Source organism: Melozone crissalis, unplaced genomic scaffold (genome assembly GCF_028551555.1).
Source record: "Melozone crissalis strain CALT ecotype California unplaced genomic scaffold, PUWL_Pcris_2 ptg000017l_1, whole genome shotgun sequence".
Classification (NCBI taxonomy): Eukaryota; Metazoa; Chordata; class Aves; order Passeriformes; family Passerellidae; genus Melozone; species Melozone crissalis.
Window position 1 is genome coordinate 5,374,349 of NW_026535795.1, and position 14,728 is coordinate 5,389,076.

The window sequence follows — 14,728 nt, forward strand, 5'->3', positions numbered from 1 at the left end:
GGAGGAAAAATCCTAAGGAAAGGATTTTTCATAAAAGATGTCTGTGACAGGCCCTGCTTTGGGTTTGCTGTGGCCTCTCTGCAGTGTTGAACATGGGGACTGGGGGATCTTTCCCGTGGTCAGGATGAAGCCAGGCACAGCTGCCCTTCTCTAATTGCTGCCTTCATCACCTAAGGCCCAAGAGTCTTCCCTGGCATCTCCAGGGATGTTTCAGCCCTGCTGTGTCTGCTTTTGGGGGCTGGTGCAGCGGCAGAACTCTCCAGGTTCAGGGCAGCACTTTGGGCTCTGGGTCTGTGTGTGCCTTGTACTGATCCAGCTGAGCTGGGTCTGTAAAAATTGTCCTAGAAATTGTGTTTCCTCCTGGTGTTTGCCTTATATCTAAAAGCCACCATTCCCTGAATTGCAGGGTCTTCCAGGTGCCCTTCCTGACGGCGGCGGGGACCTTCAGGTAGGTTTTGCTCAATGTAGCATGGAAATATGCTTTGGTTTAATCCCTGATGTGACTTTTGGTAGGCACAGCTGAGGGAGTGTCAGACCATTTAACATGCACGGTTTAGATCTCCAGGTGTGGGTTTAAACCACCTGGGGTGTGTGTTTTCTGTACTGAAATATTTATTCAAGGAGGCAGATGCGCACTGGAACAGATTTCCCATTGAAGCTGTGGCTGCCCCATCCCTGGCAGGGTCCCAGCCCAGGCTGGACAGGGTTGGAGCCCCCTGGGACAGTGGAAGGTGTCCCTGCCCATGGCAGGGGTGGAATGGGATGAGCTTTAAGGTCCCTTCCAACCCAAACCAGTCTTTGATTTTGTCCTCGATTTTTGTTTCCCAAAATGCACATTTTGCATGCATTCTCCGTGTGCTAAACAAGTCCAGCATTTGGTAACAGACAGCAGCTTTCCATGCTTCCAGTCCTGCTCTGCAAAGGGAAGGCAGAGTGTGCAGCTCTGTTTGTTCCCAGGGATGGTGGCCCTGGTTCCATGGACAGGTTTAGGCTTTGTTTAGGTTTCCTCCCTCAGCAGAAGGCCCTGATCCCTTTCTCTTGGGGGAACCAAAGGAGTGTTGGGTCCAAGAATGATGGAAGTGACATTTGCAGATTCCACAGCTGTTGTTGTGACAGCTTCTCTGGTTTCCTAATTGGCATGTCCCAAAAAAAGCTCCTGAGTCAGTTTAGACTGCCTGATGGCACATCACATGGCAGTTAATAGGAAATGGTGCTATTTCTGCATCTTTAATTTAAGTTACCCTGTGGAATATACTAGAAAATCAAATTTTTGCTACAGAGCTGCTGCCTGGAGTTGTATTAAAAGAAAAAAAAACCAAACAAAACGAAAAACAAACCAACAAAACAAATTGAGAGCTATTTGTAAAATTTCAAGACTTTGGCGTTTTCCTCATTAAATTTCCAGTCAAGCTAGAGTTCCCAGCAGGGGCTCTCCCACCCCTGAACATCTGCAGATATCAGCTTATAGGTACTGGGTTTTTATTGGTGCCCTTCAATTAACTCTGATGCCTGTCCTTGTTTCTTTTAAGGAGTTGGCTACAGGAAATCTATAGGGGTCAGTTAATGCAGAGGATTAATTATGGTCCTAATGATTTAAAGAAACTGATCCAGCTTCATTGGTTTCTTCAGCATTTTGGACTGTGGACATTGTCAGCCTTCAGAAAGGCTCCCAGTCCATGTTCAAAGTGGGGTAGGCATTCATAAATCATTATTTTGTGTGGACCTCTAAGACCCTGTTCCATAGGGAAATGTTGGTCAATCCATGATGCTGTGACTCCATTAGATTTAGTGAATTTAGAGCCAAAATCCACAATGACTTTTTCACCTCCTGGACAAAGCCAGCCACCCTGGATGTGCTGTGTGCCCGTTAAACCAAAGTGTTTCTGTTCCCTGCAGTGCCCAGCTCTGTGCCCACCAGGTCCCCCAGGCCCCCCTGGAATGCCAGGCTTCAAGGTAAGGAAACATCACCTGCAATTCCAGATCTGTCTCCCAAAATAAACACCACTATTAAACTATATATTAATTTTATATTAATATATAATTTAAATTTAATTACATTTAATTAAAATTATAATATTAATAAATATTAATAATTAATATTAGAATTATTTATAATAATAAATAAATAATATATAATATGATATAGTTTTTATAATAATATTTAATTTAAATTTATATTAATTAATATATATATATACACACATATATATATATATATATATATATATATATATATATATATGTAGATATACAGTCTCTACATATAGGGTCCACAGCTCCCAAAGCAGCCATGCATCTGCATTTATTCCTACAAATGAAATTTAACCCTTGGCATGGATTAAAAACCCCTGCAAGGCCAGTGCGGCAGAGCTGATGGACAGGAACAAACAGGGGCAGAAATTCAGAGCTGCCTCAAGAACCAGGTGCTCAGAGCTGGAAAAACCTCACCACTTCTTAAACTGCAAAATATAACTTACATAATTAATATAATACAATTTAATTGTTGTTTTTATAGCCAGTGTAGCAGCAGGCAGATTTATGTTTAAATATTTTAAAGAGAATTATTTAGTTGGCCTCTGGTATGTAAATTTTCAGCCCTCAGGAGTTAAACATCTCCTCTCTGTCCCCTCTATGTCTTTGCAGTTATGGACTCCAGCAGTGAGACAAAATAAAAAGTGATTCAAGTTCTTTTAGCAGGATTTAGAAGTTGGCAGTGAGTGGGAGAACACCTGGGAAATGCTCTCAGTTCCTCCTGAGTGACCTTTCCCACCTTCCCTGCCTGCTTGGGCTCTGCTCTGAGTCATGAATGTCATTACAAATACAAGATGTTTGGGGATAACTGCTCAAAATTCATGGCTCATGCAATGGAAAACCCAGTGCAACTCTTCAATTATGATGCAAATGGTGCCCAGGACCTTTGTTGTGGTGAGGAATAACATCTGCCACAGCTGGAATGAGCCTGGGTCTCTCCACAGCCACAGAACCGAGCCAGGACTCAAAGTGAGTCAGAGCTGATGAGAGAGCTCTCAGTGGGACAAGGATTTCTTTGAAAGCTTGATGATGCAGATGTTAAAGATGATGTAAAAAGGGAGGTTAAAATGCAGAATGGGGTTCTCAGGAGTGACTCATCCCCATTTCTGGGGTGATGGGAGCTGAGTTCTGGTCCCTGGGTTTGAGAGTTGCATCCAGACCATGAGCTTAGTGAAAGTCACTCTGGAAAACCAAATCTGGGCATTTTCAGGAGCTGCATCAACTCTGGTACCTGACAGCCTCCCCCAGGAGGGATCTCCATTCACAGCACACCTACAGACTGCTTTCCCTCAAAGTCATTTGGGATGTGGGGTTTAGATTTGACAGCTGTCTCACCAAACCTAATTTTGAAACAAGGCTCTACTGGGATGTGAATAATCATAACTCTTATTTCTAGGGACACACTGGTCACAAAGGGGAGCCTGGTGAAGTAGGAAAACAAGGAGAAAAGGTAAACTTACACTTAAAAGTAACAGGGGAGGATTTCTCTCTTTAAAAACAACTAGAAAAAGCAATAAGGGATTTTTTGAAGCAGGCAGGGAGGAATGAGGCTGTTTCTGAACAAGGAGCAGTTACTTTGGCTGAAGTGCATTGGGTTCCACTGCTCTCCCTGTAGCACCATGGGCTGACTCCCCAGGAAAATTCATCTTTCCAAGGATCACCATGTTAAGATCAGTTTGAGTTAACAGCTATTCTTTGCCATGCAGGGATGTCAGCTCAGGAAAAGCCCTGCTTTAATCACTTGGATAAATTCCTGACTGATAATCACTTGGATAAATTCCTGCTTTAATCACTTGGATGAATTCCTGACTGATCTGAATGCTCTTGCACATAGAAATTGTCTGTAACATAGAAACACATTCTGAAGAGAAATCTGGGAGGGAAGGAGGGAGAGAGGGAGCTCAGGGAGGAATAAGATGGGGCTGTCCCTGGCTGTGTTTGCTGCTGTCCCTCCTCCTGTCTGATTGATTTTTCTGTCCCAGGGTAACCCTGGCCCTCCCGGCCCTCCAGGGATTCCCGGCGGTGTTGGCCTGCAGGTAACCCCTCCTTCTTCTCCTTCTCCTTCTCCTTCTCCTTCTCCTTCTCCTTCTCCTTCTCCTTCTCCTTCTCCTTCTCCTTCTCCTTCTCCTTCTCCTTCTCCCTCCCGTCCCATGGCCTTGTCATGTGGACTCACCTTGATTACACAAACACTGATTAAGTCTGAACTGATTTGTTTCCTTAATTAGGGCCCAAGAGGACTGAGAGGCCTCCCTGGCCCAATGGGTCCAGCTGGCGACAGAGTAAGCAAAAAACTTCTCATTTTTCCTTTTCCTGTCCACCACCAGTTTGTCTTCTGACAGGTGCCAGTGGCATTTGTCTTTACTGAATCCCACTGGGAAACTCATAAAGTTTAAAGTGTGGGCTGTTCCCTGCAGCTCCTCCATCAGAACAACCTCCAAAGTCAGGAATCCTCACAGCCAAGGGACTGGCAGGGTCAGCCCCAGCCAGACTGAATCATTCCAATCAAAGGGCAGCACTGGCAGTGCTATAGAATCTTGAAAAAAAAACCAAAAAAAAAACCAAAAAAATCACCCCCAAAAAAAGAGAAACATTTCATTAACATTTCACTTTCTGTCTGTCTCTTTATAAGAAAAAGCCAGACAAAGGTTTTCAGGACACAAAAAGGCTCTTCAGTGAGAACAGGGTCAATCTCCAGCTCATTGAGGCTTTGGATTCCTGTCACAGTCCCTTGACCAGCAGCCCAGAGGCTGAATGGGTTTGAATTGGATGAAGTCATGCATTTATTTAGGATCAAGAGTGTTATCAAGATAGCAAGGCCATGAATGCTGTCAGTGTATCAGAGGCACAAAGGTGGGGAGATCCAGAGTGAAACCCTTTGTTCAGAGTGGGATTTGTCTGTCCTGCAAACCAGCAGGAGATACAGGGCTGTCTTTCCAGGGCTTTTGTGTTTTCTCAGGTTGTGGTGCAAGGTGGGGATTCTGTTACTTCACCCTCTGCCAAACCCAGGCTCACAATGATGTCTGTCTGTCTGTCTGTCCTCTGCAGGGTGACATTGGATTCAGGGGCCCACCTGGCATCCCAGGACCTCCAGGCAGAGCTGTATGTATCCCAGTGGATATGTATCCCATTGGATATGTGTCCCAGGCTCTCTGGGGCCCTGCCCTCCACAGCCTGGTTTATTCCTCCTTCCTGAGCTCTGCTGCCATTGAGCAGAGCTATGCTGCCCACCTCCAGCAGATTTTTCCCTTTTCCCTTTCCCTCCATCAGAGCAATGTTATTTTACCTGATGCAGACCTCACAATGTCTCTCCCTTTGCCATGCCCCACACCAGAGTAAATTCACCACATTTCCATTACTCTCTGTGCTTCACTGCCCTTCCTTGAGCACCAGCAGCTGTGGGCAAGCCCTGGAGAAGGGAATATCCATTAATTTTTGAGGAAGAATCAACCCTTTTGTGAGCTTACATCCCTTGAGCCTACTCTGTTCCCAGGTTCCCAGCTCTCAAGGATTTTTGCTCCAAGCAGGAATAGCTGTGTGTTGAAGATGCAATCCCCATCCTTCTGCAGCAACACTCTCTGGGGACCCCTCCCTAGCCTTGCAATTATAGAAGAAATTCCTCCAAACTAAAACAAAATGAGGTGCTTTCTCACCAAACCTTTCGTTACACCCAGCAGGATCTAGGCAGTAAATATTAAAGCTTTTCTCCCACTCTGTTTCTGCTTAAAGAAATTGCTTCATTAAATGAAGGGGAAGATGGTCCCTGCCCTGAGGGGCTGTTGGCAAGGTCCCTGCTGCAGAAGGGGTGTCAGGAATTGGGGTGTCAGGAATTGGGGAGTCACTGAGAAAGTGCCCCCAGCTCTCAGGGCACTGTGTGTGCTCACACCTCTGCTGACACCAGCAAACAGCACAAAAATCTCCTCATTTCACCCCAAAGCAGCAATCTCTGCCTCTGTGTGATGAAGATGCTTAATGGCTTTTCCTCCTCTGTCACAGGGAGACCAAGGGAGCAAAGGACCTCAGGGGTTCCGGGGGCCCAAAGGAGACACTGTAAGTGCAAACACCCTTTGCTCCAGTCCAAAGAATGTTCCACAGGTTTATTATGGTTGGTGCTCCCTTCATTTGCTTGAAAGGGATGGAAGCACCATCTCAGAAATGAGATGTTTGACTCTAAGGTGTCCAAGTGCTGCTGCAGCCTGGAGCACAGGGAGCAGATCTTACATTTCCATCCCTTGAAATGATCAAGGATCTTCCCAGGTGTTATATCCAGCACTGGGCTGGTTTCTTGCTGTGTCCCAAACCTCCAAATTTATCTGGACAGAGAGGACCCAGCTGAAATGAAATGAAATGTCCCTACAGAATTTGAGTGTTGTCTTTGTTGACTGTTCTTCAGGTTAATTAATTCAGGATTTATTGTTATTTTCTAGGGTAAACCTGGACCAAAAGGAAACCCAGGGGCTCGTGGGCTCATAGGAGAACCTGTAAGTGAGTTAAGCAGGATGCAGGTCTTGCTGTTTGTCTTTCTTGCAGGTGAGGAGATCAAACAGAACAGGCAAAAAGCTGCTCCTTGCCATCCTTGCTGTCAAACTCTGCTCTGTGGTCTCTGTGCAAGCCCAGCTGGGCTAAGCCACAGTTGTACTGCTGCTAATGAAAATCTCCCAGCACAACTAGAGCTGGACTCATTGCCAAAAGCTTCTTTGATGTGAGTTTTGCAAACCACAGAGCCTCCTCTGACCCAAACCTGTGCTGTCCATGATTGCAGGGGATGCCTGGCAAGGACGGGCGGGATGGAGCTCCTGGACTCGATGGTGAGAAGGTTTGTAAAGTCCTGCTTCACACTGCAGGGAAGGTTCCTCAGACTGCAATTCCCCTCAGGAAGCTTGGCTGGAAAGCTTTTCCTTCTAAAGAGTTTTCTGGTAGTGTCACTAGTGAAGGAGAGTGAAATTCTCCTGTTAGTTAATCCTGAGGGAATTCCCTAAAGAAGGGAGGTGCACAAATGATGTAAACTCAGCTGTGCCCCTGGGTTCAGTGGTTCCTGCTGGCTGACTCCAGGCCCTCAGAGATGCCTTTTCAGAGCTGATTTCAATAGCCTGGAGACAAGGTGCTGTCAGGGGCTGGTTGCCTGGTTCCTGAGCTGAGCTCCTGCAGGAACATTGAATGTGCTGCCAGGGAGGGCTGGGAGCTGCAGGGAAACTCTGGGAGCTCCTGTCCAGTGGGTGCTCACTCCTCTGGACACAGCAGCTCTGGGTCCTGTGCACACAGGGGGGGAGAAAAGCACAAATGCCTGTGTGGGAATGTGTCCCCTGCCTGTGCTGGAGGATCCCTCCTAACCTGTCCCTGTCCACAGGGTGACGCAGCTCCCATGGGTGCTCCTGGAGAGAAGGGGCCAAATGGACTTCCCGTGAGTATGGAGCAGGACCTGCCACCCCTGGGGGCTCAGTGTGCCTGCAGCGATCCGTCCTGGGGACAGGGCAGGGTCATTCTGGGGCTGTTTCACAAGGAGCTCTAGTTAAGCCAAGAGGAAACGAGTCACAGACATCTTTTATGAAAAATCCTTTCCTTAGGATTTTTCCTCCTGAGAAGCTGAGAGGCCTCAGGAACAAAATGTAAACATTGATTATCTGCTGCTGTGGAATGCAACAGGTGCATCTGTGATTGGTCTCATGTGGTTGTTTCTAATTAATGGCCAGTCACAGCCCAGCTGGCTCAGACTCTGTCTGAGACATAAGCCTTTGTTTTCATTCTTTTCTTTTTCTATTCTTAGCTAGCCTTCTAAGAATAGATAAGATGAAATCCTCTCTTCTATTCTTTTAGTATAGTTTTAATATAATATATATGATAAAATAATAAATCAGCTTTCTGAAACATGGAGTCAGATCCTCATCTCTTCCCTCATCCTCAGACCCCTGTGAACACAGTCACAGAAATCCACTTTTCCCACCCTGCAGACAGGGAAGGAGTGTGCCAGACAGGGCTGGAGAACACCTGGAGCAGCAACTCACAGTAATTCCCTGCCTGCTGGCTTCTCTGACTCTTTAAAGTCTAAACTTGAGAGAGATTTTCTCTTTCACATCCCACTGATGTGCATCCCTTATGGAGGGAGGCAAGATCTCTAATACCCTGAGCTCTGTCCCTGCCTTACTCCAGTGCTTATTGGCAAAATGTTTCATCTCCCCAGACTTCCAACTATTTAAAAGAGATCAAGTATTCCTTTCTTCCTGCATTTGCAGAATATTTTGAACTCCCCTGGAGAGAGGTTTCTGCAGTGCAAAATGTTGCTGCTGCTGGTCCATTTGCACATCCCTGCTCTTTGCTCTCATGCCAAGGATTTGTGCTCATGGAGCTGCAAGGGCAGCAAGAGAGACATTGAAATCATAATTTTCACAGTGAAAGCTGCAGAAGTTCTAAACCTTCCATTGCTTCAAGCAAAGGTCGCTCCTTGTGTGTCAAATCAGACCAGAATAACAAATTAAATAACTTCACTTCTTCTGACATTGCTTTAATGTGATTGTTTTTTCAGGGTCTGCCTGGAAGAGCAGGTATTAAAGGCTCAAAGGGTGAACCAGTAAGTGAATCTCTCTAATGATGGGGTCTGGTGGGGAAAGTGGTCACAGCAAGACTTTTTAGCTTTGGGGGACTGGGAGGACTTACCCCAAAGTGATGGATTCTGTATTTCTGATGGGGCTAAAGAGCTGAAATTAGGTAAAATAACGGGGCTGGCACCTGGTTCAGACACAGCAGATCCATAGGAGAGTCATCAGTGGTTTAGTAAACCTCATCCTTTTGTCACAGTCCCAGGAGGAGGTTTGATCTTTGGGGATCAAAAGGCTGAGCACCAGCAGGAGCAGAATGATCTCATCTTGCCTTCTGCAGATTTTCCCTCACCTCAGGATAAAAACTTCCATGGAGCTTTAGATTGACACCTACCTGTGAGATTAAAGAAAGCCTCAGGCACACCAAAGCACTCCAGCACAAAGCTGCTCTGAGAGGTGTCTTTGTCCCTCTCCTTTATGAATATTTCCCTCTGCATCATTATTGCTGCTAATGCTCAGGGAGGAGAGCAGGCTGCAGGAAGGTGGGGCAGGAATCTACTCTGGTGTGCAGGAGGGAATGGGATGGGATATCCTGGCATCCCCTGGCCCTTGGTGCCAAGAGAGAGTGTGCAGCTCACCTGTCCTCTGGTGCTGTGAGCTTTGCCTCAAATCTGTGAAAGTTTAAATCTGTTCTTATTTCCTGATCCAGGTTTTAACTCCCCTCTCCTGTTGCTGCTTCAGGCAGGACAGAAATGACTCCCTGAGGTGCTGCTGCCCTCACTGAGTGTTTGCTTTGTGCTCTGCAGGGCAGCCCTGGCGAGATGGGAGAGGCAGGTCCCTCTGGAGAGCCAGGCATCCCTGTAAGTGCCCACATTTCCATTTACCATGGGCTCTGTTGCTGAATTTTAAACCCAGCTGGGGAGCTGGAGCTCACGTGCTGCTTCCTTGCATCAATAAATCTCCCACTGATGCAGCACCTGCAGTCCCAGGGGGTTGAGCACTCCAGGCATTGCGCAGTGGTGTGAGCTGGCTGGGCAGGGTGCTGGGCAAAGCCCACCAGCAGTGGGCTGGCAGAGGGGCCAGGGGGGCAGGAGGTGGGGGCTGAGCAGCCTGGCATGCAGGAATGTGTCCCAGAGGGCTGGGAAGGTGGATTTGGGTTTGGTGGCTTTGTGCCTCCTGAATGTCACAGCTGCCTTTGGTGTCCCTGCCAGGGCGATGTTGGCATCCCTGGTGACAGAGGTCTGTCAGGACCCAGAGGAGCAACTGTAAGTACAGAGCTGGCTGAGAACCAGAGAGGTGCCAAAATAGGGTTGGGATGGGGGGTCACTCTCTGGCTACAGTGAAAAGCCATTTCTCTCTCTGTGGTGTCTCTGGGGAGCTTTGGCAACACAGGAATTCCTCCCCAGGCTGGGTCAGGTCCTGCTCTCACTGACAGCTCCATGCAAAGGCCAAGGGATCCCTCCCATTCCCCTTGGCAGAGCAAACTGCAGCTGCCAGGGGGTTTGTGGAGCTGCAGGAGGGGCTGGGCACTCAGAAAGCCCCTCACTGCACAGGAACAGGAATGTTCTGCCCTGCTGAAATGAGGATTAGGGAAGCAGAACTGGTGGACTTTGCCATGAGCACATGAACCTGAAATCCTCCCCAGTCCTGCATCCCTTTCCTTGCAGCACTGCAGAGGGATTCCCTGCAAAACCTGAAGCCATGGATACTACAAAACTGGGAGTAACTGCATGGAGTCCCTGCTCAGCAGCAGAGATGATAACAAATAATACCAGGAGGGTAAAACCCTGATTTTGATCCCACTACTGAAAATGCTTGGGTACTTTTTCCTCTTGTCACTCCCAACTATTGCTGCTATTGGGCCTGGATCTGATCTTCTAGTGGTTTTGTTGGGTTTTTTTCTTTTTCCTTTTTTTTTTTTCCCCCCATCTTAATCTCATTTTGAAATCCAGGAGCCTACAGCAAGTCTAATATGATTTCTGGTACGTGCCACTTGGAAGAAATTGAACTGCATGATTTATTGTTTGTGAGGAGCTTCTGCTTTAACTTCCAAGCAGAGGGAAATCAGCTTTAGAAATAAACTGTATTAATAATGTTTGCTTTTATGTCTGCAATTTTTCACCTGAGTGGCTGGCCTCACAAAAGGTACCACATTATTGCAGCCAAAAAGCAAAAGCAGTTGAGCTGATTGTGTTGGTGCAGAGTTTTGACGGGGGTGCTGTTGCAGCTGAACCCATGGTTATGTCTAACCTGGGCTTCTCATTTCTGATTTGTTTTATTGGAATCATAATTTATTTGTTAAGACTGGGCTGTTCCAAGAGAGGTGCAGGATTTTTCCAGTGTTAAGGCTACTTGACTCAAAATAATTTGGGTTTTTTAGCTTTTTCTCAGAACCTGTCAGGTCCCTCCAGCTCCCATCAGCAGCTCAGCAGAGCCATTTTTGATGCAATTTAACTCGACTTCCCTAAAGCTTTGTATTTATAACTTTTAAAGTTCCTTACTGAATTACAAGCAGAAAGCAAAGTGGAAAGCAGTAATCACAAAAATACCTGAGCAGTTGTTCAGCTTTTTGGGGCTGGTGCTGGTTTATGTCAGTGGCCAGTCTGGGGTTTATTTGTGTCCCTGAATGCTCCACCCAGCAGGGATGGCAGAAAGGAGCCAAAGCTGCAGCCCTGCCTCGTGACAGAAGCTTGCTGAAGGCATCTATTTCAAGAAGACAGTTTACAAAATGAGATTTAAATGCCTAAATTACTTAGTTGGTTTTTTTTTTTCATCCAAGATCTTTATTGGATCTGTGATATTTTTCTCAGGAGAAAGCAATAGAGACTCCTAATGGTAACATTCATGTTCTGTCTGGTGAGCTTTTAAAAGCCCTGGCAGCATAAAGTGCTGCTTTTTTATACATTGCTGGAACCAAGGTGCTCAAACAGATGGATGCAATTGCCATTTTTCATTTCCAAGGGCCTGCAGCACGTGTTTTGCAGTAGTTCCTTGCAATCAATTAAAAGCAGAATATTGGGACAGCAGATCCCTCTAATGGATGCTGTCTGTGCTCTGTCATGCTGCCACTTTTTGCTGTCCCTGATCTCTACTACTCATGAGTAGTGCTGTTAAGCATTGGTTATCCAAATAAACCTCTCTGTTAACAGCAGTGCAATTAACAAAGCTCAGCAAACACCAAACCAGCTTTGCAGGGGCAGCAGCATAGAACTGCCCAGTCTGCCAGTTCAGTGACAGCTGACTCACCTGGCCCCAAATGTTCTCCTCACCTGGCCCCAAATGTTCTCCTCACCTGGCCCCAAATGTTCTCCTCACCTGTGCAAACCCAGGGCACCACAGGGAATGTTTCTCTGTCAGTTCTGGGGTGCCCTGACCCCCAGGGGAACACTGACTCTGACCCTCATTCATGGAGAAAGTTTCCTGGACTTAAAGATAAACTAGAATCCACAAAAGTGTGAAACAGATTACAGAGAGTAGTGTAGGTGTATCACTGGGTGATAAACTTAGGTTTTGGGATTTTTAGTATATTGTGGATGGCAGCAAGATGGAGAGCACAGGGTGTCATCCTGGGTTTCTTCTTCATGCTTCTTCTTCCTTCTTCTCCATGGGTTTGGGTGGCATTTTGTAATTGGGCAGAAAAGTCCCCATTGCAGCTCTGTGGGATCAGTTATTGGGTTAAAAGAGAAAATAATTTGGTGTCAGTTCTTAATCGGACAGTTCAGTCTTAGGGGACCTTGTAACAAGAGACTGTTGGCCATTTTGTGCCTTCTAATGAAAAGCTGCAGAACTCACAGCAGTGAGACTGCTTTACTGATAAGAAATAATAAACACCTGAGTCTGAACATGAACTACCATCTCAAGTGCCTTCAATGCAGACCCAGAAAAACCAACAACTGGTGTCCCCACACTTACCAAAGCTGATCTCTCTCTTTGCAGGGACCACTTGGCCTCCAAGGCCCCATAGGAGCCCGAGGTGTCCGAGGCTTCCAGGTCAGTGTCACAGAGGGGACATTGTGGTATTTTGGCAGATCAGTGCTCTCTGCAAGCCCCTGGCCAGAATTTGGGTGATGGCAATGAGGGAAGGGAAGAAATCTCTTCCATTTGCCAGAGCCAGTGTGACACCTTCATTACCAGGGGATGGTAGAAAGAGCAAAAGGCCAGATAAGCTGCCTGCAGGAGGAATTTATATTTAGTGTTTGTTTGCAGAGGGAGGGGTTGAGTTTTGAGCCTTTTCCCTGGGAGCAGTTGTGGCTGCCCCATCCCTGGAGGGGTCCAAGGCCAGCTGATGGGGCCCTGACTAGCCTGCTCTGGTGGAACGTGTCTCAGCCTGTGCCAGGTGGTGGAACAAGCTGAGTTTTAAGGTTTTTATGACTTTTTGGGTTTGATCTTTGTAAAGACACCTCAGTTTCTCCTTGATCTGCTCCACTTTCTGTTTTTCTTCAGTGCATTCCTCCTCCTTTTTGCTGCACTGGGGTCTCCAACCTTTCTTCCTCCCTCCTCCAAGGATGTGGGACCTCCACTCCCCACTGGCACTGGCTGAGGGAGCATCACTTGGTGGGCTCACAGATATTGAAGGTTTATTAATTTTAAGAAGTTTATTAATGAAAGACCCAGTACAAAGGTTGGAGCCCCTCACACATGCCTGACCTTGAACCAGGAGAGAAGCTGGAGTGAGCTGTACCAACCAACACAAGTGGGGAGAAAAAGGAGAGAGACATTCAAAAACAACCTTTCTGAACCTGTTATGGAGACTGGTGAGCTCCCAGGGTTCTGCACTGTGAGCTGTAGCTTGGTTTTGTTGTTCTCCCAACAGGGCCCCAAAGGTGCCAGCGGTGAGCCCGGCCTGCCAGGCCCGACTGGGATCCGTGGAGAGACAGGAGACAGGGTAAGGATAATGCTCCTGGCACCCATTCCTGCTTGGGATGGGCATTTAGGGGGCAGTGGGCACCCAGACCTGGTGTAGCTGTTGTGTGCTGGGTGTCCCTGGGGCTGCCCAAGCCAGGCCTCAGGGCAAGGGAGCAGGATCCATCCTGTCCCCTCTGTTCCTGCTTTCTGTTCCTCTCCAGAAACTCCCACTATTTTCAGACAGGGTGAATTGTTTAAAAGCAAATTCCAGGCCCTATCCTATCCAAAATATAGAATGTTTTGGATTTTCCCCTGTTTCTTACATTGGTTCCACCAAAGCCTTCCTCCCCAGCAACATGAGAGAGCTGATTCATGAATTTTTGTTACTGAGATGCTTGATTAGACTCTCTGGATTTTTTTTTTTTTAATTCCAGTTTTATCAATGACTTTTCTTTCTGAACATCAAAACACATGGGCATCCCACCTCACAATAAATGTGACTTTTTATTTAAATTAGTTCATTCTCAATTTGAAAGAAGCCATCAGGGCAAAGTGAACAGCATTTTTTGGGAGTTTGCAGGAGAACAGGAGCCATGTGTTCACCAGCTCCCTCCTCCCCAGCTTTAAGGTGAAAGTTTTTTTTTAAAAAAAAGCTCTAAGTTGCTTTCTATGTAAGCAACTGCAGCAGCACCACAGGGGTTCCACAATGGCCCTTCTGTGCTGGCTCCAGGCAGGTTGAAAAAAGCCTTTTGGAGTGGCTGTGGGCTGGAAGTGTGAAACAGGAGCGTTATTGTGGAGCTCTGGGGCTCCTGGCTGCATTCAGGGCTTTGCTGTGGTGAAAAATGTACAAATTCAGAGGGGAAGAGGCCCCTGCATGAAGCTCCAAGAAGAGGGAGGGATCAAACTTTGTGCTTAAAGCAGTAAAAAATAATCCAGGTTTTATTTCTGCCTCTGAAGTTCAGTGCAGTTACTCTGAGATGGGATTGTTGGTTGCTCAGAATGAGAGGAAACGGCCTCAAGCTGCAGCAGGGAATGTTTAGATTAGATATTAGGAATTTTTTTCCCAGAAAGGGTTGTAAAGCATTGGGACAGGCTGCCCATGGAAGTGGGGGAGTCCCCATCCCTGGAGGATTCAAACAAGGTGTGGATGAGGCCCTTGGTGGTTTAGTGGTGCTGGGCTCACCCTAAACCCTCAGGCTGTGTTTTTATAGCCTGAACAAACAGCCTGTGCTGCTGGGGACACACAGAGCACCCAGAGATCTGCCCTGGGTCAGGATAAAAGGGAGAGCTGCACACACAGCATCCATGCAATCACCCTGTCC

General features: G+C 46.9%; 1 protein-coding gene across 1 annotated transcript in view; it reads left to right on the forward strand.

Moving 5' to 3' along the window:
* The window catches only part of COL9A3 (collagen type IX alpha 3 chain), a 36,152-nt gene that overhangs the window by 13,735 nt on the left and 7,689 nt on the right, over window positions 1-14,728 (forward strand). Inside the window, exons 9-23 of the mRNA XM_054274887.1 lie at window positions 407-448; window positions 1,897-1,953; window positions 3,428-3,481; window positions 4,014-4,067; window positions 4,257-4,310; window positions 5,077-5,130; window positions 6,025-6,078; window positions 6,456-6,509; window positions 6,791-6,844; window positions 7,376-7,429; window positions 8,549-8,593; window positions 9,368-9,421; window positions 9,773-9,826; window positions 12,498-12,551; window positions 13,375-13,446. Coding sequence (XP_054130862.1) covers window positions 407-448; window positions 1,897-1,953; window positions 3,428-3,481; window positions 4,014-4,067; window positions 4,257-4,310; window positions 5,077-5,130; window positions 6,025-6,078; window positions 6,456-6,509; window positions 6,791-6,844; window positions 7,376-7,429; window positions 8,549-8,593; window positions 9,368-9,421; window positions 9,773-9,826; window positions 12,498-12,551; window positions 13,375-13,446 — 810 coding nt within the window. The remainder of the gene's footprint in view (window positions 1-406; window positions 449-1,896; window positions 1,954-3,427; window positions 3,482-4,013; window positions 4,068-4,256; window positions 4,311-5,076; window positions 5,131-6,024; window positions 6,079-6,455; window positions 6,510-6,790; window positions 6,845-7,375; window positions 7,430-8,548; window positions 8,594-9,367; window positions 9,422-9,772; window positions 9,827-12,497; window positions 12,552-13,374; window positions 13,447-14,728) is intronic.